Here is a 27,159-nt window from a genome sequence, read left to right as displayed (position 1 = left end):
AGGTAATAGGTTAAAACGATGCGAGGACTGTATGGCATTAGGGTGGCTAAAAATGTAATGTCGCAAGCGTTTTCCCCTCAAGATTGGGCGCCTCTTATTGTATATTATAGCCTTGCCCCTCTACTGGACCTCTGGGGGGGTCGACCGTTAAAATGTCCATTACTCGTGGGAACAACATGGAAACAATAAATAAAAAAAACAAACAAAAATAAAAACGAAACTGCTACACAACGAAAAAGAAGGCTCGAAAAGGCGAAAGAAAAATATAGAACGAAACGTGCAAAAGAAAGTGAAAATGAAACCTATAGTCGACTACAGAAATGAAGAGAACGGTTAGCAACAGAAACACCTGAGCAACATGATGCCAGGTTAATAGCACAACGTGAGAGACAAAGGCAGCTGGTAGAGTCGGAAACACCTGAGCGTCATGAGTCCAGGCTAGCATCACAACGTGACGAACAGAGAGAGTTGTTAGCGGCAAAACACCTGAGCGTCATGGAGTCTGACTGGCATCACAACGAGAGAGACAAAGAGAGTTGTTAGCGTCAGAAACACCTGAGCGTCATGAGTCTAGGCTAGCATCAGAACGCGATAGACAGAGAGAGTTGTTAGCGTCAGAAACACCTGAGCGTCAGATTGTAATAAATTATCAGGTAAAAAACCATGTAATAATGATGCACTAAATGAATTAAATAGAACGAGGAATATTCGGTAGGCATTTCCGTTAAATACTAAAAACTAGAAAATAAAAAATCGGTAAAAAAAACTTTTAAATTAAACGGTTTTATCTTAGTGCACTGAAAACTAGAAAATAATAATAACAATTAGGTATTTTGAACTTCTAGTTCAGAAATATTTTAGTACTAGGCAGAATAGCTTTTAGGCATATTAGACTAAAATAAGAACGTAGGGCCCATTAACTATTGCTGTAATACTTTCTTCTATACTAAGTGTGGATTGCATCGACTTACTATAATCGAGCTGGAGATTTTGACAATCAATAACCAGCCGTGGCGGCTTCACCAGCGAATGCCGAGCTCATGATCTACCAAAGTATAAAGATATGCTTTGCCATAGGTAGGATTTCAGAGGGGCCCCACGTTTTTATCTTAGTCTAATATGCCTAAAAGCTATTCTGCCTAGTACTAAAATATTTCTGAACTAGAAGTTCAAAATACCTAATTGTTATTATTATTTTCTAGTTTTCAGTGCACATAAGATAAAACCGTTTAACTTAAAAGTTTTTTTTACCGATTTTTTATTTCGTGATCTAAGCTACCCTTTCCGTGATCTTTAATCTTCAAAAAGCAAACGTTTGGGCCAAAATCCTTCATCAGTGTTAACATTTTGAAGTTGATTTCGGTCCGGGAACTATTTCGCATACAAATTTCCGGACAAATAATATAAATGTTCTGTTAGTAATATTAGTGTCTGTTAGTGTATGTAAACATCACAATTCTTTATTGGAATTCCCTCGTTAAGCGCAGAATGTCAAAATGTTGCCACTGATGAAGGCTTTGTAGAATTTTGAATGAGTAAGAGGGGGGTTAATCACTGCGGCCTTAAAGATTTGTGCTCCCCTTCCTTGAGTCATCACACAATCTATTACCCATCATCCCCCTGTTGTAGAGGGGACAGGGTATTTCCCATCCTCCCCTGACAACAGTTCTTCCTCCGAGAGTACACACCCTTCCATGGTTGGAGTTTGGCCCTCCGTGTCGCTCTCCACAGTCGAGGAGCTTGCCTCCGGCTAAGGAACCCGTGAGGTGGGGGCTGGAGGATCTGTCTCTATTTTCTCCACCTCTTTAACTTGGTCTCTCCTTAGACCTTATACCGGTGTTGTCCCTTATCTATAATAGAGGATATATCCCTCTTTCCCTATTGATGAAGGCTTTTGGCCGAAACGTTTGTTTTGTTGAAAGAAAGTAGGTTTTTTCCTTATTTGTCCTATGAACGCACGCTTTGTATTTTGGTATACGACCCGATACAAGGATTATTCCAGAGAAACCTGTGATGAAAAAAAATATATACAAAACATAAAATTGTTGAGGGGTTGGATCACCCGGCTGCGCGAAGTCTAGCCTGGCCCGCGGTTACACTGGACGCGTGTCCGTGCGTTTTTTTATACGTGCGAGCTCTGACGGAATTTACTCGCACGACTATTTTATTATAGTGGTTACATTAGATGCGCGTTCATTGTGTCCTGTGTGTCGAGTTTGTCAAAACAAGCGCCACTACTTTGATGCTGTGTGAGGATATAATGTTAAAATAACTACTCATGAAAAGAAGAAAATATTGGGTAAATGATTTATATACAAGAAGAGGAGAAGAAAATGAATAATATGTAAACAGAGATGTAAAGCATTTGGTGAATTAAGGCAGCAACCCGTCAAATTTTTTGAATATTTTAGAATGTCTATTTTAGAATCTCAACATTAATATAGCCCAAATAAAATTAAACATGGTATTCAAAAATATTCAAATTTTTCGGGAATGTATTGGTATCACAGAAAAAAAATTCGAACGCTCGGACGTGCACGTATCAAAAAAATAAACCAGTTTGTTTTCATCCGACCAACGGATATTGACGTGCACGGACGCGCTAACTCCGATGCAATGTAACCGCCTGCGTAGATACTATTTGTTTGTTTTTTGCTGCATGCACGTCCGTTGGCTAAATGGCTAATTAGCCTGGTTACGTTGGACGCGGGTCCGTGCGTGTTTTTATACGTGCGAGCTCTGACGGAATTTACTCGCACGACTATTTTATTATAGTGGTTACATTAGATGTGCGCGTTCATGGTGTCCTGTTTGTCGATTTTGTCAAAACAAGCGCCACTACTTTGATGTTGTGTGAGGATATAATGTTAAAATTACCATACTCATGAAAAGAAGAAAATGTTGGGTAAATCATTTATATGCAAGAAGAGGAGAAGAAAATGAATATGTAAAACATTTGGTGAATTAAAACAGCAACCGGCGAAATTTTTTGGATATTTTAGAATGTCTTCATCAACATTAATATATCCCAAATAAAATTAAACCGGTATTCAAAAATATTCAAATTTTTCGAGAATGTACTGGGATCAGAGAAAAAAATCGAACTCTCGGACGTGCACGTATTAAAAAAACAAACCAGTTTGTTTTCATCCGACCAACGGAAATTGACGTACGTGCACGGATGCGCAAACTCTGATGCAATGTAACCGCCTGCGTAGATACCATTTGTTTGTTTTTTGCTGCGTGCACGTCCTTTCACGTACGACCAAAAGAACGCACGGACACGCATCCAATTTAACCACTTGCTAAACTCAACGCTCGGGCGATTCGTGCACCTCAAGAACGAAAAAACAATGCTTCTATTCCTAAATTATATAAACGCTGAAATATACGGCCAAATTATAATGCCGAAGAGGCAGAGGTATTGGAAATTGTATTCAGAGGGCTTTTTATAGTAATATTTCTATTCGGTCTTAAATCAGCTTTTGCTAGTATTGCTTATCGGTAATATTTCTATATCGGTCTGACATTAAAAAAATTGATTTATTTTTATTTTCGATTACAAATTTTACTTTATCTAATGATATTATTTTAAGTATATACAGTGTCTTTAGAATATAGATAGTATGCGGCTTTGACATTAATTCTCGAATTTATCAATCGTTGTGACCGCGTCATTTAAACAACTAGGGATGGATATTTAAATAAAGTAATACTTTTTTTTCTTGATAGCTATATTTATAGTGTTATTTTTTAAAGTAATGTTGCGAGCCGGTGTGGACTCGACCTAACCTCACAATATGGCCCGCCCTCGGATGACCTTAACATCGCACAGACACCGCAATGATTCATTCGTTCGAGAAGAATCGAGACCCACTAGAATGGACTCGTACATACGAGAACATTCGAAAACCTTCTCTATGCGCCTAACGATCTTTGGACTATTCTAGATTTCTTTTACCTGTCGGTATAAAGCCGGCGGCAGTGGCCTAGAGAGGGCAGTTATAAATATACAGTTGACGCGCTAAAATTCAAAATAAATTCTTAGTTATAAATCGTTTGTAAATAGTTCTATAAGTCTTTTATCGTTATTATTTTTGTTAATTAGTGTTAAATAAATAGTGTTTAAATAAATTGTGACTTTCTATCCACACGGAACCGACGAAAAACGTAACAATTGGTGTCAAGTGTGGCGTGTGTGATAGATTAGGAAAATAAAAAGACAGACAATGGCTCCGAAAAAATTGTTGAAAGACTTGAAAGTGTCGGAATTAAAATGCGTACTGGAAGAGAGGGAATGCGAAACAGATGGAAAGAAAAGCATTTTACAAGCCAGACTGAGAGACGTTTTGATTGAGGAAGGTGAGGATCCTGACACATTTTGCTTTGAGCTGGAAGGTGACCTTGACTCGTCCTTACAAAAATTAGAAGACAGTTTGAATGATAAAATGACAGAGAATTCTCAAAAATTAGACGACAACTTGAACAATTTGAATAGTAAAATAACTGACTTGGAAGTTAATTTAGAAGATAAGATCGCAGAAAATTCTAAAGACATACAGGCCAGCTTCAATAATAAAATATTGAATTTAGAACAAAGTTTATACAACAAGATAACAGAAAACTCCAGGGAATTAGAAGAAAAGATAATAGATACACAAGACAAAATAGCACAGATTGAGGACGATGTTAACAGAAAAATCGAAATTTTAAAACAAGAAATAGAAAAGGCCAATTCACCAAAATGTCAAGAAACATCGGAGGCACCGAAACTAGTCGAAAATAAGTATATCTCAAAGTCAGTTATTAAGCCTCCACAGTTTGACGGAAAAACCGCTTTGGGCCAATTATATTTGCCAGTTTGAGGCCGCTGCGAGAGCGAACGGATGGACAATCGCTGAAAAGGCTACCGCTTTGACTGTCGCACTGCGAGGAGATGCGACTGATATCCTGCAGACATTGTCACCATCGGAACAGGGAGATTATCAGCAATTGGTACGACATTTAGAAATGAGGTACGGCCAAGCTCATTTGGAACATGTCTATCATTCCCAGCTAAAAATCGCATTCAAAAAGTCAAATGAGTCTCTGCAGGAGTTTGAAGCCGACGTAGCCCGCCTCGTTCGCCTTGCGTATCCTGCTACGCCGAGAATGTTATGGAGCGGTTGGCAGTACAGGCATTCTCCGACGGCTTACGTGACAACGAGACAAGACAAGCACTTCTCCTAGCCCACCCAACGCACTTGGTGGATGCTTTAGCACGTGCCCTAGAATTTGAGGCCGCGAAACAAAGTTCTCGGTCTCTAGTGAGAGTACGGGCGGTCAACCAATGTTCCGACAAATCCGTGGAAAGTATTGTACGGAAAGTCATGGAGGAGTACATGGGCAAGAAAGGACCGACTTGTTGCTGGAATTGCGGCCAGGCAGGACACGTAAGAAGTCACTGTAAAGAAAAGGACGTGGACCCGGTTTCGCCAAGTGTCGAATCAAAGGGACACATATCGAGCAGTACCCAACAGGTTTCAACGAAAACTGCTCAAGTCGCATCGCTACAACACAAGTTCAACAGCATTTTTGTGGATGGTTTCGTGGATGGAGAGTTACGGACCATGCTTTTGGATACGGGTGCGACCAAAACGATCATCAGGCCGGATATCCTTAAAACATCAAAAGGATTAAAACAACACAATGGCGACTACGTACAGCTACAGGAAGCTCCGCTCTCATCCATGGAGAGGTAGATCTTAATTTTGTTATCGGAAGCACCTGTTTTAATCATCGAGTGTTAGTAGCAGACATCGAAGATGAACTTATTCTCGGAATGGACATCATGACCACTAGAGGTTTTGAGCTAAACCTCAAACAAGGAATTTTGAAAATAAATGAAGAAGAAGTGGTTCTGCATCGAAAATGTGAGGAGACACTTCGCGTGGTGGTAGCAGAAGATGTTTCGATCCCTGAGCGCTGTGAGATATTTTTGGATGGTTGCCTAGAAGGTAAAATGAATAATGGGAGTATTATTCTGTTGGAGCCAAGGAACCATGACAGCGAAATAGGACGAGGGATCGCTGTTGGAAAAGCCCTGCTACGAGCTTTGTGAAGAAAACTGTACCGGTGAGAGTAATGAACACGAATTATTATTCTGTATCCTTGAAGAAGGGAACCCTCTTAGGGTACTGTTGTTCGGTCTCCTCAGTCATTCGAAGCGTGGAAGCCTCCAAAATTTCGACTTCAAAAATTCCGGACAAAATGGTGAAGGAGTTAGTCAACGTTAAGGGATTATCTCCCGAAAATATTAGAAAATTGATAAACCTGATAATCAAGTATCAAGATGTGTTTGATAAAGGAGAAGCAGGACAGAGAGGTCGTACCAATTTAGTACAACATAAAATTGACACCGGAGATGAACGACCAATCAAACAAAATCCGAGAAGACTTCCGCTCGCCAAACGTGAAGAAGCTGACAAAATCCTTCGAGAAATGAAAGAAGAGGGTGTCATCGAACCATCTAACAGCCCATGGACATCGCCGGTAGTACTAGTAAAGAAGAAAGACGGTACCACCAGGTTCTGTGTTGATTATCGGCAGCTCAATAATGTTACCAAGAAGGATAGTTATCCCCTGCCGAGGATAGACGATACTCTAGATACGCTGGCGGGGTCAACGATATTCTCTACGTTAGATCTGAAGAGTGGATATTGGCAAGTCGACATGGCGCCGAAAGACAGAGAGAAGACAGCGTTCTCGGTGGGCTCCGGACTGTGGCAATTTACCGTCATGCCTTTTGGATTGTGCAACGCGCCAGCTACCTTTGAGAGACTAATGGAGTCTGTGTTAAAGGGACTATCCTGGACTACCTGTTTAGTGTACCTGGATGACATCATAGTGGTTTGGAAATCCTTTGACGATCATCTGAAGAATTTGGAAGAAGTTTTCAAGCGACTAGGGAGCTCTGGTTTGAAACTTAGCCCCAAGAAATGTCATCTGTGTCAAGAAAGGTACACTACTTGGGCCATGTAGTCTCCTCCCAAGGAGTTGCGGTAGATCCACAGAAGACCAAGACAGTGGAAGAGTGGCCGATACCTAAAGATAAACATGAACTACGAAGCTTTTTGGGACTATGCACATACTATCGCCGCTATGTACAGGGTTTTGCCACCATCGCAAAACCATTGACCAGACTTACCGAAGGCGAGAGGCGTTTCTCTTGGGACTCAGATTCTGACGAGGCATTCCGAAAATTGAAGAAGGCCCTGACTAGTGCGCCCATACTTAGCTACCCTCTTGGCAACGGAAACTTTATATTGGATACCGACGCTAGCAATGTTGCGTTAGGCGCTGTTCTGTCTCAGATCCAGGATGGTCAAGAAAAAGTCATTGGTTATTTTAGTAAGACCTTGTCAAAACCGGAAAGGAACTACTGTGTAACCAGACGAGAATTACTAGCAGTAGTTAAAGCAGTGGAACACTTCTACAAGTATCTCTATGGAAGAAAGTTCTTGTTAAGAACAGACCATGCTGCTTTGAAATGGCTGTTGCAATTTAAGAATCCTGAAGGGCAGGTAGCTAGATGGATTGAACGATTACAAGAATTTGACTTCGACACAGAACATCGAGCTGGGGCAATCCATCGGAATGCCGACGCACTTTCCAGAAGACCTTGCGCTAAGGACTGTAAGCATTGTTCCCGAGCTGAAGAGAAAGAAGTGAAACTCCTAAGAACAACTGTGGTTAATGATAGTTGGCAACCCGAAGATCTTGCAAATGACCAAACCAGTGACCCAGAATTAGGTTTAGTAATTAACTGGAAAAACACAGGCCAAAGACCAACGTGGGAAGAAGTTTGCAGATATTCGCCGAACGTAAAGTCGTACTGGGCCCAGTGGAATTCCTTGGTAATAGATAACGGACTACTTCGCCGTGTGATCGAGAGACCGGAGGGACAAGAAGAGAGAAGGCAGATCGTCATTCCAAAGAAGAGGGTCCCAGAAGTCTTGGAGGAAGTTCACAATGGAACCAGCGGAGGACATCTTGGTGTTACCAAGACACTTGGCAAGCTGCGTGAACGGTTCTACTGGGTGAACTGCAAAGAAGATGTGAGGGCCTGGTGTAAGAAATGTGACATTTGCGCAGCCATTAATGGGCCACAAAAGCGTGGTAAAGCCCCTATGCGCCAGTACAATGTTGGTAGTCCCTTCGAACGAATAGCGATCGACGTGGCTGGTCCTTTTCCCGGAGACGAACGATGGCAACAAATACATTGTGGTAGTAATGGATTACTTCAGCAAATGGGTCGAGGCCTACGCGTTGCCAAATCAAGAAGCGTCCACGATTGCTGATGCCCTTGTTAAAGAATGGATCTGCAGGTTTGGTGTTCCCATGGAGCTTCATTCAGATCAGGGAAGAAACTTTGAGTCCAATCTGTTCCAAGGCGTCTGTGAAGTCCTGAACATCCGCAAGACCAGGACGACTGCTCTACATCCACAATCCGATGGGATGGTTGAACGCATGAACAGAACTATCAACCGTTATCTGGCCAAAGTAGTCTCTGACCACCAAAGAGACTGGGACAAATTTCTTCACCTGTTCCTGTTGGCCTACCGTTCATCCGTCCAAGAATCTACAGGGCAAACTCCAGCCAGCATCGTTATGGGACGGGAAGTGCGCCTACCCTGTGATCTGAAATTTGGTTGCCGACCGGGAGAAGAAGTCGCCGGAGAAGATTATGTCCACACACTACGTCAAAGGATGGAAGACATTCATCAGAGAGTCCGCCTAAATATTCAAAGTGCTAGTGACCGAATGAAGGAACACTACGACATTCAAGCTGAGCATGGAGGATACCAACCAGGGAAGTTGGTGTGGCTATATAACCCGCAGAGACGTCGTGGGTTATCTCCGAAGCTACAATCCTCGTGGGAAGGGCCATACGAAGTCATGGATAGAATTAATGACGTCGTATACCGTATCAGAAAATTGCCAAAAAAAAGGAAAACCGAGGGTAGTCCATTTCAACCGTTTGAGCCCCTACCAAGGCGAAATAGAAGATCGTGCTGGGACCGTGAGAACCTGCAGCTTTGATCCCCCTGATTCGGAGATGTCCTTTGACGATTTCATGGCCCGATACAACAGCAGTGAGAAGGCTCGCTATGGTGTAACCAAAGAAGATCAACGAGACCTTTTTTTCCGTGCCTCCTGATTATTCGCTCGCTCATTGTGTGGCTCGAGATTTGCGGATGTCCAGAGGAATCGCTGCGACGTTCAATGAGAAGTTTGGGCGTGTCGGAGAACTACGCCGACAGGATCCAGAGGTTGGAAGCGTCTTGAGGCTAACCGACAATGCACATGGTCAAGCAAGGCACATCTTCTACCTGGTTACCAAGGAATGGTCCCCGAGTAAGCCGACTTATCTCAATCTATGGAAGACCCTGATTGAACTGAGAGAAGCCCTGCTAAACAACAACATTGCACGATTAGCCATTCCGAAGCTGGCGTGTGGACTCGATGGTTTGAGTTGGCGTACAATCCGGAACATGATTGAAGTCTTGTTCAGATTTACGGGAATCGAGATCCTCGTTTGCTGCTACAACCCAAAGCTGAGATCGGGAGAGAAAACTGTAGACTGCTATTTCTACCAGACTTCGCAATGTACCAGGGGCCAGCTTTGCAAATACCTTCATTCACCGTATACATCTCGGGACGAGCATGTGCCTAAGAAGGGGAGGTGTTGCGAGCCGGTGTGGACTCGACCTAACCTCACACAATATGGCCCGCCCTCGGATGACCTTAACATCGCACAGACACCGCAATGATTCATTCGTCCGAGAAGAATCGAGACCCACTAGAATGGACTCGTACATACGAGAACCTTCGAAAACCTTCTCTATGCGCCTAACGATCTTTGGACTATTCTAGATTTCTTTTACCTGTCGGTATAAAAACCGGCGGCAGTGGCCTAGAGAGGGCAGTTATAAATATACAGTTGACGCGCTAAAATTCAAAATAAATTCTTAGTTATAAATCGTTTGTAAATAGTTCTATAAGTCTTTTATCGTTATTATTTTTGTTAATTAGTGTTAAATAAATAGTGTTTAAATAAATTGTGACTTTCTATCCACACGGAACCGACGAAAAACGTAACAGTAATATCATATATTTTTGACTTTTAACATTCATTATCTTTACATATTTCTTTTATGTATACAGGGTGTCCCAGGCTGAGCGTGCATTAGAAGTTTCTCGAGAACTACAACATCTAGCTCGGAGATTTTTTGCACATCATAATTTCATAACGAGATCTATAGATTAAAAATATTTTCAATATGGCGGCACTTCCGAAAATACCGGAACTTGACAGAAGCTTCCTTATTTTAAATGGATGCCCCCATTTTTTATTACATAATTAAATTCTCTGTAAAATTTTATAAATTTTGATATTAAACACTCTATATCTAACATTGGCCGTTTTTGAGAAAAAAAAATATTTAAAATTTTTGAACGAAAAAACTGCCTGTCATAAATATATGTATACCGTAAACGTCAAATTGAGTGATTACCACAGTACCAAGAGAAAACATGTGGCTATCTATTTCAAAAATTAAATTGTTCGAATGTCATATAATAATGGCCGCAGCTATCATAGAATTGAGCGATTAAAAAATTATCATAAATCATTTTTTTTTTCAAATAGAAACCCACTTTTTTTATTTCACTAATGAAAAGGCTTTTCAATTTGTTACTTTTTGACTATACATGTTCCTAAACCTAAAATAATTCTTTTTTAAGTTATTTGAGATTTAGTTTTAAAGCGTATATTTTTCTTGACTTTAACCAGTAGCCTATGACTTTAAACGTCAAGTGATGTAAAACAATAGATCTGGTCATGTCATATTGTGACGCTTTATTCAAAAAGCAGCATCATTTCTGAGCCAACTTTGCGCTGTTTTTCGTTCGATCATACGGAATATTATTAATAATATCACTAAAGAGCGAAAAATACGAGATATATTTTTATAAATACACTTTTTAAACTCTTAAGGGGGGCAGGCAGTATTTATAATATAAGAAATTTAAATAATTCGTTTTCTGACAAATGGAAATAAATTGTCTGACCGTTTGACACTTAATGTCAAAGGAAGCTGGAAAAAATCAAGAAAAATATACGTTTTCAAATTAAATCTTAAATAACTTAAACACGATTTATTTTAGGTATACTTGTATCCATTTAAAACTTCCCAATATGGAGGACTTCAGTATGGGAGGCTTAAAAAACGAAAATCTCTAAACTGGAATCGACTGTACTTCAAATCGTTCAAATTGATAATCTGTGGTAAATCCAATTGAACTCTGACACTTGGCTGACATTGACGTTTACGGTTCCTTTTTCTAAATATTTTCATTATTTTTTTAGTTTTTATTCACAAATTCTACTTGATTTTGTTCTTTTATTTAACCTGCAACCTGCAGTACTAATTATATAGTTATAAATAATCTTTTCACCGATCAAGAGTTGACGAATAGGCTGGAAGATATTCAAAATGTGTAAATCGCTTAAAAACGTATTAGAAAACATTGGCTCGTTCATAAATTCGTGAAAATAAATTAGTCCAGATGTTTGTAAAAGGTATTATTATAATTATTTTGAGAAGTTTCCTCGTATCAGTAATTTTCAGGTTTGTAATATCTACTATATGATAATAAATAGATTAAAACTTATATTTCAGGAAACAGCGCGGGCATTACAGATTGTTGTAAATCAGTTTTAAAATATAAAGAAGGTTTAAAACAGGTTTAAAAGTTGAGTTGGTAGAGAAGACCTAAATAAGGTAATGTTGGTAATGGGACCAAACATCAAATAACACTTGAAATATATAATTATGTACAATAATTGTAAGTAGTTTTTATGAATCTGTTTGATATCTATTGCATTGTTTTTATATTTCTTGAAATATTTTTTTACTTTACAGGATACACAAGGAATAATAAAAAATACAATTACTCACTAAAAGCACTTAAGGTTTGTAATAGATGTAGTTAGAATATCAAACACCAAACTAAACCAAAAATTATGTTTTATTTTACTGGTATTCCTCACATTTGAAGGGAAAGTCATTTCATAAATAAGCAGGACATTGTATAGTACACTCTATATTAATAATTGTTTTTTATCCTATACTTGTTAGTTAACGCATCACTTACTCGGTATAAAATTTAGTACAGATTAACCTATAGTTGTGGTTGTGATATATTCTGATGTGTTTCTGGCAATTTAAAATAAGTTAATATTTAAACAAACATTTCTGGATTTCCTGGCAGGAGTGTGGACACAAATTTAATAAAGGTATAATGTGGATAATGTTCTGATTATTACAGTTTGCATGGATGTTTTGGTATGTTGTTATTTTTAATAAAGTATATTTAATGAGTTTTTGAGTATTTCTTTTTCCTTCAGAGGATTGTGTTCTAATCTTTATATATTATAAATTTTCATAAATTATATATACAAAATTTATTACCTTATAATTTTTTGCTAAATACTTTGTAGTTGATACAGTTTAATAGTATATAAAAGAACTATTTAAATAAGATGTTTGAAAATATATAGCTGTTTTTGCACACATCAATTTAATTTGTGATTAACTGTACTGAAAAAAAAAATTAAGAGAAATGGGGTGATTTATCAACTACAACATGAAAAGCATCATCCTATTTCCAAGTCTTCTATTAATTTCACTTATTAAACAACTATAATTATTCAATAATCTTGATAGTTCTAGGAACTCTCAGATATCGTCAAAACATGAAAACAAAAATTTACTTCCTATAGTTCTTACGTCCCCTTAACTGAAATATAAGAAATAGGGGAGTTAATATTCTCACTGAGAAAGTTTATAAAATACCTTTAAGTTAAATCTCTTCGGATCTGCGGTAAAATACCTTTTATTCTTATTAAATAATTTCAATAATCTATGTTTTTATTTATGATAACCACCTAATAACCTAACTTTAACGTCAACTTGACAATCCTGAAAAATATAATTGTTAACCAAAGAGTAAATCAATTTCTGAATTCGCTAACGCCAACTTATTTTTCATTAAAAAAAAATTACCAATTTTCGTAACTAGGTCGGCCATATTGAGGAACTTTTAAAAGAATAGTACTATATATGAACATGTATAATTAAAAAGTAACGAATTGAAAAACATTTTAATTAGTGAAATAAAAGTGGGTTTCCATTTGAAAAAAATGATTTATGATAATTTTTTAATCGCTCAATTCCATGACAGCTACCGCCATTATTAAATGACATTTGAACAATTTAATTTTTGAAATAGATAGCCAATGTTTTCTCTTTATGTGACAGTGCCTGTGGTAATCACTGAATTTGACTTTTAGGCTATACAAATTTTTTTGACAGGTAGTTTTTTTCGTCCAAAAAATTTAAATATTTTTTTTCTCAAAAACGGTTAATGTTAGGTATAGAGTGTTTAACATCAATATTCATAAAATTTTACAGATAATTTAAGTATGTAATAAAAAATGGGGGCACCGATTTAAAATATGAAAGTTGCTGTCAACTTCCGGTATTTCCGTAAGTGCCGCCATTTTGAAAATATTTTTAATCGATAGCTCTCGTTGTAAAACAATGATGTGCAAAAAATCTCCGATCTAGATATTGTGGTTCTCTAGAAACTTCTAATGCACGCTCAGCCTGGGACACCCTCTATATATTTCTTCATGACTTAACTTTTTTAAATATCATAATAATGTTAATTACGAATAGGAGCTATCCTAACTAAATATAGTCATTTATTTTACCAACTAGAATTGTCTTTTCTTGTGTATGATGCCAGGCGCCCAACAATTTAAGATTTAGTAAGTTTAGTTTTCTCTAGTGAAATATTGACGAACCTATAACTGTTCTACTGACGAAGAGCTGCCGTTCGCTAGGTGTAAATGAGAACATTACGTGCCTTTATGCAAAAATCTGAATTTTAAAAAAATCGTATTACCGCTTCTTCATAAACGTCTAATAGTCGATACCATGGCCGGTTCTTCATAAACGTCATAAACGTAATAATCCTACCATGGCCGTGAATCACCCTGTATTAGGTTAGGGTGTAAATTTTTAATTATTAAGGCGGTTTTTGATTTTTTTTCACACTATACATATATCTCAATACCAAAAATTGTACAAAGAGGTTCTTCAGTCTATTTCAGGAAAATATTTTAACATCTATAGGGTTGCTCAAAAAAGTGTGAATGGATCGGGATGATTTTTTTAAATGGAATATGTATATTACTGCAGTTTTGGCTTCCTTTCTGATCATTTTATATTATCCTAAGATCAGGGGTGGATACAGGAATTTATTTTAGGGGGGGGGGCAAATAAAAAGTAATGTAGAATATGCTTTTTAGGGCGCCATTTTTAACCCAAAAGCCTAATATTTAACCTAAATTATATATATTAGGGGAAGCCTGGCCCCCCCTCTGTATCCGCCACTGCCCAAGATATTATTACATTTGTTTTGATAATTTCAGAGATATAAATAAATAAACGAAAAAATATATATACAGGGTGGTCCGAACTGTATTCCGGAAACTTCAGCAGCATATTCTGCAGATCAAAATAAATAAAAAAGTTCGTATAAATGTATGCCCTAAAATGCTTAGTTTCGGATATACAGGGTGTAGAAGTTTCATTTTTATTTAGATTTTTTCCAAATAATTTCTGCAGTAACGGTAATATTTGGATGAAAATTGGTGTCTGGGAGTTTTTTGACATGAGAAATTTGATTTTGATGTCAATATGACTCCTATTAGTAGAGGACGCCACCTACATATTTTTTAACACATTTGAAGAGTAATAACTTTTCGTCCGTACCGGTATAAAACTACCGAGTAAAAAAATATACATTTACGACGTTTTTTACGTAAAAAATGTCTCTTGATAAAAATCGCTACAAGTATTTGTTTTCCAAATACAGTAAAGACTCGATAATCCGGATCAATTAAAGCGCAGGTTAATCCGGATTATCGCGATTTGCATTTTTATACACATATATTTAAAAAAACGAATAAAATAAAACATTTTTATTAGCAAAACCTTAAACAACTATAATTTAAGTAAGAATAAGTATATTCTATAACAAAACTCATTGTGAATAAGAAGGTACATCCTATAGATACCAAAGTATATAATACATACTACATTATTTAAAATAATCAGAGATTTTACTTTGTTTTTTAAGTGCATTAGCTGAAGAATGTTTAAATAAAGCTTCCTCTTGTATATTTTTTAAGACAAGAATATCGTTAATACTAAGATCATTCTCTTCAGCCCACTGCAATCCCAGTGTAAAATATGTTATTGCATCAACGTGCTTGATTTTTTTGGACTGGATATAGATTTCTTCATCGCTGGTCTCGTCGGCGCGGCGGCGTCTATAACTTCATGTTCGAGATCATCATCCTCTATGATATTTTCAGAGTTTTCAACCCATTGATTCATTTCAGCATTTGTATGAATCAATTTGCGTCAACATGTTTAAAATGTCTTGGTAGCCATGTTTTACTTGCTGCAATTTCTTTTGCAATCTGGTAAATTGTCTGATAAAAGTTTGTGCCAACACTTTTCTAAAGAGGTCGTTGTAATTTTTTGCCATGAATTATGGAGTAAACAAACTGCATCCATAAGATTAATTTGCTTAATGCATTTACTAATATCATCCCCGTCTTCACGTTGCGAAAGGATATGGGATAAAATTCCTTTTCAGTAGTTTAGCTTTGTTAATCTGATCGCATTTTGATTCATCGGTTGCATCAAAGCTGTGCAGTTTGGGGGTAGAAACAAAGTTAAAATTATCCCATCTTCACTAATTAATTCCTCCTCAGAGCAGTGACTGGGCGCATTACCAATTAACAGTAAGGCTTTTTCGTTGGCTTTTCAAAAATGATTTTACTTGTTTGCAGAATGAATTACGAAACCAATACTTAAAAATTGCAGACGTCATCCATGCGTTACCACTAGAGACATATTCGACAGGTAAAGCTTTGTTTTTTAATACTCTTGGATTTTTTGCTTTTCCGATGATAATAAGTTGGAATTTTTTGGGTACCATCACCATTTGTGCAAGCTAAAAACGTAATTTGCTCCTTGCTTGATTTTCTGCCGGGCGCCGTTACTTTGTTACTGTGAACTAAGGTTTTATCAGGTAATAACTTCCAAAAGAGTCCTGACTCGTCAGCATTATAAATTTGCCGAGGAGCGAGATCGTAATTTTTTATAACTTGCCTTAGTTTAGCAATAAATGGCTGTACAGCAGATTCATCATTGGATAATTTCTCTCCGCTTTTAAGATGTCTTAATCCATGTCTTTTTTTAAATTAAGAAGCCAGCCTCTACTTGCAGTAAATGTATCTTTTCCATAAATATTCTGGAAGAGTTGACGAGCTTTTGCGCCTATTATTTCAAATGAAAGGGGAATATGTTTGCTTCGTTGCTTAATAAACCAGGAATATCTACGTTAAAACACGTCCGACCGTCAAATTATTACGATATAAATGAATTACCGCTTCGAGAAAACGCGTTAAAACAAGTTAGAACCATAAATTCGGATTATATTATTATTATATATATATATATATATATATATATATATATATATATATATATATATATATATATATATATATATATATATATATATATATATATATATATATATATATTATATTAACAAGAAAGAAAGAAATAGTGAGGGAAATGTATAAAAAAGAAGAAAAAGATTAAACGGCTCAGCCCTCAACAACTCGTAACCGTATACACCAGTGTACACCAGTGCAGACACGCACACTCACACCTACACTAGTGTACACTGATGTAACTGCCTTCAGGCTTCATCAGTACGGTAAGTACGGTAATCAGTACGGTAATACACTGGTGTATACGATTACGAGTTGTTGAGGGCTGAGCCGTTTAATCTTTTTCTTCTTTTTTATACATTTTCCTCACTATTTCTTTCTTATTCATATTGGTCCACGGCTAATGGTATTGCGGCGGGTTGCTGTTGGCTACCTCCGCGGCTGTTCTGGACGAAGCCCGCAATCCTGGTTCTTGGCTGCAAATTGGGGCTTTAGGCTCCCGTTTACTCGCTTCGCGAAATATTTCACAAAATATTTTCAGAAATATTTCGTGAAACATTTCGGGCATAGTGTAGAGGATGTTTAAAATACTTTAATCACAAAAAATGTTGATTTTTTAGTTCTCTATCTAACACAAAAAAAACAATATATAGGGCCTTCCCTTTAAAAAAATGCAAAGAAAAATTATTTTATATTTTAGAAAGGTATAAGGCATGGAATTGTGAATATCCCGTATGATTTAAGGTTAAGATATTTATATATTTATAATATAGTAAGTACAGTCCAACTATAGTAAATACCTAGCATAATGTTTATTTCAGGATATAATATTATGTTTTTTATATAATTTTTTAAAAAGCTGGAAAAAAAAAAAAAATATATATATATATATATATATATATATATATATATATATATATATATATATATATATATATATATATATATATATATATATATATATATATATATATATATATATATATATATATATATATATATATATATATATATATATATATATATATATATATATATATATATATATATATATATATATATATATATATATATATATATATATATATATATATATATATAGAAGAAGTTATAGACAAGCCGTGATTTTGTTTGTTTTTTATTGATATTGGTATTGCCTCGGGAAATGTTTCGAGAAACGTTTCCATCAGTTTCGACAAAACTTTTATATCACGCCTCTATATTCTTCGTACTACCTCGCGAAGCAATTAAGGTCAAACTTTGTGGTGGCTTCAAAAAAAAACACAAACTTTCAAATGTTTTTATGTAACATTTTCATGAATATAAATAATTTTTACGAATTTCTTGGTTAATTTTAGGCAGGTAGTTGTCACATTAAAACGTCCGAAATACGTATAATCTAGTTCCTGCCACCATATTGTTTTTCACAGGAAACGCCCGAATGTCGGATGCCCGAGAACTAGGCTTTAGTTTCACGTTAATGTCATTTAGTTGCTATTTACCCAAGTTCGTCCTTGATTTCGCTTGTCTTCGTATTTTGCCTTTTGTATGCGTTTTCTTACTGGTTGTAATAAGTTTATATTGTTCGAGTCACTTTTCATATAGCAACTAAGATGTGATCTTAACAATATGCACTGGTCCAAAACAAATCCACACTGGATGCAAGTAATCCAGAACTAAGACCGTTGGTCGGTAAATGTTTGGGCTGAGATTCTAGGAGGGCGAATTATTGGAGTTTATTGCAGTTATGGGCGAATTATTAAGTTTTTTAACTATCTGAATGGTATGAACTATCCACAATTTCTAAGATTGGAATTTCTAGGAATTGCCAATATTTATTATAGGAACCATCATGCTGAAATGGCATTTGTTTCCATTTCAGCATGATGGCTCAGTTGGTGGAGTTGTGCGGCTTATTTTGCTATTAATGTATCGGGCTTCTTGGGTACCATCTACTTTAGTAGATGTATAGGCTGGGATGGTATATTTCCATGACCAGCTAGGTCACCGGATTTAACATGCCTGTATTTTTATTTATAAGGTCGCATCAAGAACGAACATGGATAAATAACAGCTAAATGGCATTAACATGAAACTATACTAAAAACGTTTTAGTATTTTGATCTTATCTATTGATCTATATTCGCTTTTATTTGTAATTAAACGTTGTCAGTATTTCCTTTATATAAATTAATGTTTTCTACTACCACAAAAGGTTTGTAATTTGTAGTTAGGAATGGAGTATGTAATTAATATTGAGTAATCTGTATTTTTTTAATAAAAATATTTTTTTTATTCTATAATCACAGTGATTTTTTCTTATTTATTGCTCGTTTCCTAAAAGGATGCATCTAAACGTTGTGGATAAATAAGACGTTTTAGCAACTTTACTACGATCACCAACCGTTTATAATTTGTGGTTAGAAATGTAGGACATAGTGTTAATAGATGAGTACCATAGATAAATAACTATTTTTTTATAAAATACAAGTTAAATAAACGTTGCATATGAAGAAGATACGTTAGACATTTTAGTTCTAAAACATCTTTTACATATGAATTGCACTTCGGGAAGACCCGATCTTCATAGCGCACTGTTTTGTTAGGCAGTCTGCTATAATACAAATATGCACCCGGTAGACTCTAGACTAGGTAGAACTAAATAACTAGTCTAGTTTTGATCCCAGGGTATTTCTTGTATTTTTAATAATTCTTTTAAGCAAGGCTGAAAATATATTTTTTTATTTGTTTATTAATATCTGTGAAACTATCAAAACAAATTTAAAATATCTTGTATGTAAACTGATCAGAAAGGAAGCCAAAAATGCAATAATATAAAGGGTTCCATTAAGAAAAAACCTTCCCGCTCCATTGACACTTTTTTGAGTCACCCTGTAGAAGTTAAAATATTTTCCAGAAATACATCCAAGTACATACTTTAGGTTTGCACTTAAACAACATTCCTAAGTTTTTTATTATAGCTACAGATGCCCGACGCACTGTTGTGGGACCCTGTGTGGGAAAATAATTGACTAATCTTCAGGGTAGCACTTCTTATACGATGCGGAGGCTCGAAGGAGAACGACAATGGCATTTGTCGTTCTTTAATAATGGCATTTATCATTCGTAATTAGGAGTATCAGTACTTTCAATTGACTTCGGAAACACTATACTTTAAATCAAATTAAAACTCGACCCAAAAAGTTATACAGGGTGAGACAAAATTAATATTGGACATTGGTCACCTTTAAAACCAAGTTACTCTTTTATTTTAAATTGAACATCCAGTATATTATTCCGATATTCAGTAGCTTTGTTCGGGTTCTTGTTATTACCGATTCTGAACCGTCCTAGAACTCTGCAGCGCATGCACAAATGAAATAATGTCTTCATATTTCCTTCTGCGCATACGCATCACAGTTCTAGGACGGTTCAGAATCGGTAATGAGAGAAACCCGAAGTAAGCTAGTGGAGAATGCATGTCTCTTCAAAATACTTTAAGGTTGCTTACCCCTCGAACAAAGATTTTCCGAGATATTTTAATTTATATGATTTAGTATCGGTAGATCTTTATTATTTGATAAAATCTAGATGGCTGTGACACAGATTAAGTATTATACAGATATGACACTTATTTCAATTTGCTGATAAACGCCGCCGTGACCTCGGACCTTTAGTAGGGCTATGGCGTTGTCAGACTTCTTTTTTTTTCTCGAATGCATTGTTGCCTTTTGTAAAAAATGTATCCGCAATTGAAATCTGTGGCACAGTTTTTTTTATAGCGATTCATCAACGCATGCGAATGATGAACCGAATGCACCTTTGTTTTAATTATGTTTCTCTGTCTTACTGACAAATCTGTGTTAATTTGTGATATGCATCACGTTACTTCAACGTACCTGTCAAATTAGTTCAACTTTAACAACTAGTAAGTAAAACTAATTTTTATCAGATAATTATACGTTTATATCTAATTTTAACTCTGTAATAATTAAAATATGTTTTAAAAGTGTATTTTTTTAGTATCGTTAATTTTTTACTCTACAACCTTTAATTTTTGTTAAATTAACAAAAGATATATCACAGCCACCTAGAATTTATCAAACAATGAAGACCTGCTGACGCAAAATCATATAAATGAAATTATCTAGGAAGATCTTTTTCTAAGGGGTAGGCAACCTTAAGAATATTTTGAAGATATAAAATTCTCCATTGAATATCGGAATAATATACTGGGTGTTCCATTTAAAATACCGTAGTAACTTTTTTTAAAAGTAACCAATGTTCAATATTAATTTGTCTCACCCTGTATAACTTTTCGGGTCAAATTTTAATTTGGTTTATCATACAATGGTTATTTTAATTAAATATCAGGCCATACAGGGTAAATTACAATATAGGTAGCTGTTATTGAAATTAAAAGTTTATTCCTCTTTTTCACAAAATTTGAAATACATATGTCAAAAACCTTACATTTTAGACATATGCTTCTTTAATGAAACTCACCTTTATTTGCTTCCTAGAATCCGAAAATCAATTAATATATATGGTCTTCCATTACAAAAAAAAACAATATTGCAATTTTTTTTTGGGGTGGGGGCACACTGTAGAACTCTATATATTTTTATAAAGTGCTTTCAATTAAACTACATATATGCTCCCAAAATTTTATTTTGATATAAACTACCGTTCTACTTGGAGCCCTCGCGTCATATGAGAGGCGCCGCGCCACCCTGCATATTGGGAAAACTTAATGAGAACTCTACACATTTTACAAAATTGGGATTTTAAATGTATTTTGAATTTTTAAAGCATATTAATTAACTGATTTTACCACTTTATTTGTTCTGTCCAAGAAAATAATTATATGCGAAATAGATTTTAGTTTGAACTGATTACTAATCGGTGTTTAATCATTTTTGTCATCTTAGCTTATTAACTTATTTACATATTAACATAATAATTTTTCATTCACCAACAAGACTGAATATGAAATAGAAGAAAGTGAAGATCCATATCCAAGGGAGGAGATATCAGAAGAAAGTAGAGAATATTCACCCCCACAGCCGGTAAGGTTATTTAATAGTCATTATTTTTCGCAATCTTTATAAGAACATTAAAAAAATCTTAAAGAAGGTTACGTAAAGTTTTCCAAGGTTTCTTAAAGCAATTATAAAAAAATCAATTTAATTTAATCACATTTAAGCTACACGCACACTAGTGCGATTATGGCCGCGATCACGATCAGGGCAGCGATAACATGAGCGATAATTCTAGTACACACCAACGCGTTCACGTTTACCGCCGTACCTATGTAGTGTGCCACCCTGTAGGTATACATAGGTACAAATTAAAAATGTGAATTATGTATACCAAAGAAAAACATTCTTAAGTATTTACGTACCGGGTGTCCCACTAAAAATAGCTCTCGGCTGTATCTCGAAAAGTATTAGCCGTAGGGCTTACGGAAAAAAATATTTATAACTCAAGGGGCTATGAGAAATTGCTGGAAATTATTTTCAAGTTTGTCAAACGGCCGCTAGGTGGCGCAACTGCTATGAAAAATAAGAAAATAGATTTTTTACAGAATTTTGCCTAGATAATGGGTACTATAAATAATAACTTCATAATCTTCAGTAAATTATGGATTTTCTTTGTTAGAACCATTTTCCCCTATCTGCTAAAATAAAGTGGCGGGGGAAGGTTAGATCAATATTTATTTAAATGTTAAGAACTCCGGACGGGATGATCAGAATCTAACAAACGAGGGCTCGTTTAAAAGAGCGTTTCTTACTCTATATTATACCATAAAAATATTAATAATAAGATTTTGAACGTAGACGCTAGGGGGCGCTTTCTTACAATTTAACAAACATAGCACGTTTTTTCAAAAAAATTAAATATTGTCAAGAAAAATGGCGCATCCGCCAGAAATTAAAAATGTATTACTGGTTGCCTGCACAACCGCAACGTATCCGCCAGAAATTAAAAGACTTTTTCAGGCGCCATCTTTTAGTCAAGTCGAGAAGTAAGGGAATCAGACAATAGAATTGTCTGGTATGAAGAAGTACGCTTTCCGAGAATTGGGGAAATTTCGAGAAGCAGTCAATAGAGTATATAAGCCGGAGCCATCGACAACTGAGACAGTTTTTGAAATTTGAATATACCGCGTGGAAATTGAAAATCGGACAATTTGGTGAAGGAATCTTATAAATAGTTAGTTTGTTGTGTGTTATAAGTTAGTAATTGTGTATAAAGTGAGAAAATAAATTCGTTAAGTATTTTATCGTGAGTTTAAATAGTGGACCCACGGAATCCGTAACAATTGGTGTCGGAAGTGCGATTCAAGAGGATTTTAAGAAGAAATTAAGTGGATTGGAAGATTTTTAGACCGAATCAGAGTATTTTTATGGTTGGTACAAGGGAGCAAGCGAAGAAAATGGAGGAAGTAAGCAAATTATTGGGCGATTTTATGGAGAATATGAGAAGAGAGAAAGAAGAGGAACAAGACCGCCTACAGAAAATACTTATGGAAAATCAAGAAAAAATGTTAGAAGGTTTAGAAGCGCGTCAAAAGAAAGAAAAACAAGAAGAACAGGACCGGCTTGAGAAAATAATAGGAAATTTGGAAATTCGTTTGGAGGAGCGACGTCATAGAGAAAGACAAGAAGAACAGGACCGTGTTCAGAAAATTCTAGAAAATCAAGAAATTAGACAAGAACGGTTGGAGAAAATTGTTGAAGATTTAGAAGTACGTCGCCAGAAGGACAAAATTGAAGATCAAGACCGCATGCAGAAAAGTCTCGAAAATTCGGAACGAAGACAAGAGGCCCACTTCCAAGAAGTCGTAGAAGATCTGGAGGAGCGCCTTCAACAGAAAATGGAAAAATTAGAGATGGACATACAGAAGACCAAGGCACATGCAAGGACACCTGGCGTTCCTGGGACTGCGAACCTCAAGGCCCCCACCTACGATGGACAAACCACCTGGACGATGTACCACCGCCAGTTTGAAGCAGCCGCCGCTGCCAACGGATGGACCGACCAGGATAAAGCAGCGGCACTTGTCATCGCGCTGCGTGGCCCTGCCCTGGAACTGCTACAAACTATTCCTGCAGCCCAACAGCAGGAGTATGAGGCTTTGGTTGCTGCATTGGACAGAAGATATGGCGACCAACATCGACGTCAACTTTACCAGGCCCAGATCAAGACGCGCCTGCAGAGGTCCGGAGAGAGTCTGCAGGAATTTGAAGCAGACTTACGTCGGCTGGTACACCTAGCATACCCAGAAGCACCGGAAGGGTTTAGGGAGGAACTCGCTGCTCAGTGCTTTATTAGCGGACTGAGGGACAACGAATTGCAGAGGGCGCTGCAAATATCCCGATTTTCCACCAGCAGCGAAGCACTGGTCAGGGCGCTGGAAATCGAAGCTGCCTTTAGCGCCATCCCTAGGCCGAAGATAAGATCGGTAACGGTCGAGGAACAGCCCGAAAGCACTCACAGAGGTTTGGAGGAGATGTGTAAGAAAGTCGACAAACTATGTGAGCTACTAATAAACAGGGGAGTCAACAACACCCAGACAGAGAACCAGAGAAGATTCAGGACATAAGGTGCTTTAGATGTGGCAGGAATGGCCACATTAAACAGATTGCCGCGTTCAAATGCGATCCCGTTCACCATCCAGAGAACGTAGGCACCAGGAAAACTAAAATCAGTCAATACTAAGGGGCGAGTATTGACTGGGGAGAACAGAGCCCCCAGGATTTTTTCCATTAGAAGTCTAGGAAGAACCGCTGACAGTTTGGTGATCGACGGGAAAGTCAATGGAAAGGGAATCCGAATGACAGTGGACACTGGCGCTATGGTATCGTTGGTGCGGGCTAACTCAGTGCAAGGATTGAAGCTGATGCCTCTGAGAAGAAGAGTGTGTTTACGTACAGTTACGGGGGAAATGGCCGTTGTACGGGGAGAGGCTATCGTCGAACTGAAGTTAGGAAATTTGAAGTTCCAGCATAGCGTTTTAGTGGCAGATATTGAAGATGACTTCATCTTGGGCATGGATGTGATTCGTCAACATGGATTTTCGTTCGATCACCAGAGAAATATCCTGAATATCGGAAATGAAGAGTTTATGTTATCTCCAGACGAGGGACCAGGAAGAATGGATGTAAGATCAGCGGAAACTGTGGTGATACCTGGTAATACCGAGAAGATCGTATTCGGTAAAGTGGAGAAAATCGCTGGGTGCTGTGTTGGACTGGTACAAAGTAGCGACAACAAACAAGATAGGTACTTAGTAGGAAAGTCATTGGTGAACACTGATAAGAATATACCGATCAGAATTGCGAATGTTTTCCCGAATTGTGTCAAGATTCAAAAAGGTGACAAGATAGCCATCTGCGAACCTGTAAGAAGTGTCACCCGATGTGATGAAGTGTCGTCAGCTGTTACACAAAAGGCATCCCAAGAAACACTAAAACATCTAGAACAGCCATGGGATCACCTAACACCTGAGGAGAAACAGAAGGCTAAGCAGTTCCTGCTAAAGCATGGCAGTATTTTTGAGAAGAACAGTGGAAGAACGGATTTTGTGAAGCACCGGATTAATACTGGTCATGCTCAGCCGATTCGACAACGTCCTAGAAGGGTGCCCCTTTCCAAACAACAAGAAATGGAGACAATGGTAGATAAGATGCTAGAAGATGGAGTTATCGAAGAATCATCGAGTCCATGGTCATCTCCTGTTGTTTTGGTGACGAAGAAAGATGGTAGTACACGATTCTGCGTGGACTATCGGAAGCTCAATGACGTCACTAAGAAGGACAGCTACCCACTGCCACGTATAGACGACACGTTAACCACACTGGCAGGTTCGTGCTGGTTCTCCACTCTCGACTTAAAGAGTGGATACTGGCAAGTTGGTCTGGACGAGGAAGACAAAGAAAAGACGGCTTTTTCTACAGGAAACGGACTATACCAATTCAAGGTCATGCCGTTTGGATTATGCAATGCTCCAGCCACTTTCGAACGTCTCATGGAGGTGGTGTTAAGAGGATTAACTTGGAAAACGTGCTTGGTTTACCTCGACGATGTATTGGTTATGGGAAGAACTTTTGAGGAGCATTTGCGAAATTTAGAAGAAGTCTTTGGCCGCATACGGAATGCTCACCTGTACTTGAACCCGAAGAAGTGTAGCTTATTCCAGCGACAAGTGGAATTCTTGGGTCATGTAGTCTCGGCAGACGGAATTTACACCGACCAGAAGAAAATCGCTGCGATCAAGGATTGGCCTAAACTCGCGACAAACATGAACTTAGAAGTTTTCTGGGTTTATGCACCTATTACAGAAGATTTGTCAAGGGATTTGCCAATATAGCTGCACCCTTACATAGACTTACAGGTGATGAAGTCGGCTACGAATGGAACACCGATTGTGATGTAGCCTTTGGAAGACTTAAGGCGGCTTTATGTTCAAGTCCTATTCTAGCCTACCCGCAACAACAAGGGAGGTATATCCTGGATACCGACGCCAGCAATATCGGCATAGGTGCAGTGCTATCACAAGTGCAAGATGGCGAAGAACGAGTGATAGAATATTACAGTCGAGTTCTATCCAAACCAGAAAGGAATTACTGCGTTACCCGGAAGGAGCTGCTAGCAATTGTGAAGGCAGTTGATCATTTTCATAAATATCTGTACGGCCAAGAATTTTTAATTAGGACAGATCATGCGGCTCTCAAGTGGCTTATGGAGATGAAACAACCTGAAGGTCAAATAGCACGATGGCTCGAGAAGCTCCAACAGTATCACTTTACCATCCAACATCGTGCTGGAAAAATGCATGGTAACGCAGACGGTTTATCCAGAAGACCCTGTCAAACCGATTGTAAGCACTGCTGTAAAACGGAACAACGTGAAGGCACTGTCATGATAAGGAGTTTAAACTTGGAACCGATGAACAGTGGACGACGACACAATTGAGGAAAGATCAAATGGAAGATCCAGACATCGGAGCAATACTACGGCTCAAGGAAGGTAACGGCGAGAGACCACCGTGGCAGGATATTGCGGACAGAGGGCTCGTTTTCAAAGCTCTCTGGGCTCAGTGGAATTCACTGGTTATTGAGAATGGATTGTTAAAGCGCACATGGGAAAGTGCGGATGGCAGCACAGTAACAACTCAGTTACTGGTACCAAGGAAGAAAGTTACCCAGGTATTGGAAGAAATTCACGGTGGTAAAACTGGAGCCCATCTTGGGGTAAACAAGACCTTGAGCAAGCTGAGAGATCGCTTTTACTGGGTGGATTATTGCGAAGATGTCAAGAAATGGTGTCGACAATGTAAAATTTGTGCAGCCAGCCAAGGACCAAGCACTCGATCTAGGGGAAAAATGAAACAATATAACGTTGGACTGCCATTCGAAAGAATCGCTGTTGACATTGCAGGCCCATTCCCTGAAACGCACAAGGGCAACAAGTACGTTTTAGTGGCGATGGATTATTTCAGTAAATGG

The 27,159-nt window shown here is 37.3% G+C and overlaps 1 protein-coding gene across 1 annotated transcript in view; it reads left to right on the top strand.

Moving 5' to 3' along the window:
* LOC115878021 (protein tilB homolog) overlaps positions 1-21,756 on the top strand; it is an 88,982-nt gene extending 67,226 nt beyond the window's left edge. The window contains exon 6 of the mRNA XM_030894377.1: positions 21,628-21,756. Within this exon, the coding sequence (XP_030750237.1) occupies positions 21,628-21,756 (129 nt within the window). The remainder of the gene's footprint in view (positions 1-21,627) is intronic.
* The last annotated feature ends 5,403 nt before the right edge of the window (positions 21,757-27,159 follow it).

Source organism: Sitophilus oryzae, unplaced genomic scaffold (assembly GCF_002938485.1).
Source record: "Sitophilus oryzae breed Bouriz unplaced genomic scaffold, Soryzae_2.0 scaffold_149_pilon_pilon, whole genome shotgun sequence".
Classification (NCBI taxonomy): Eukaryota; Metazoa; Arthropoda; class Insecta; order Coleoptera; family Curculionidae; genus Sitophilus; species Sitophilus oryzae.
This window is presented reverse-complemented; position numbering and strand designations above follow the sequence as displayed.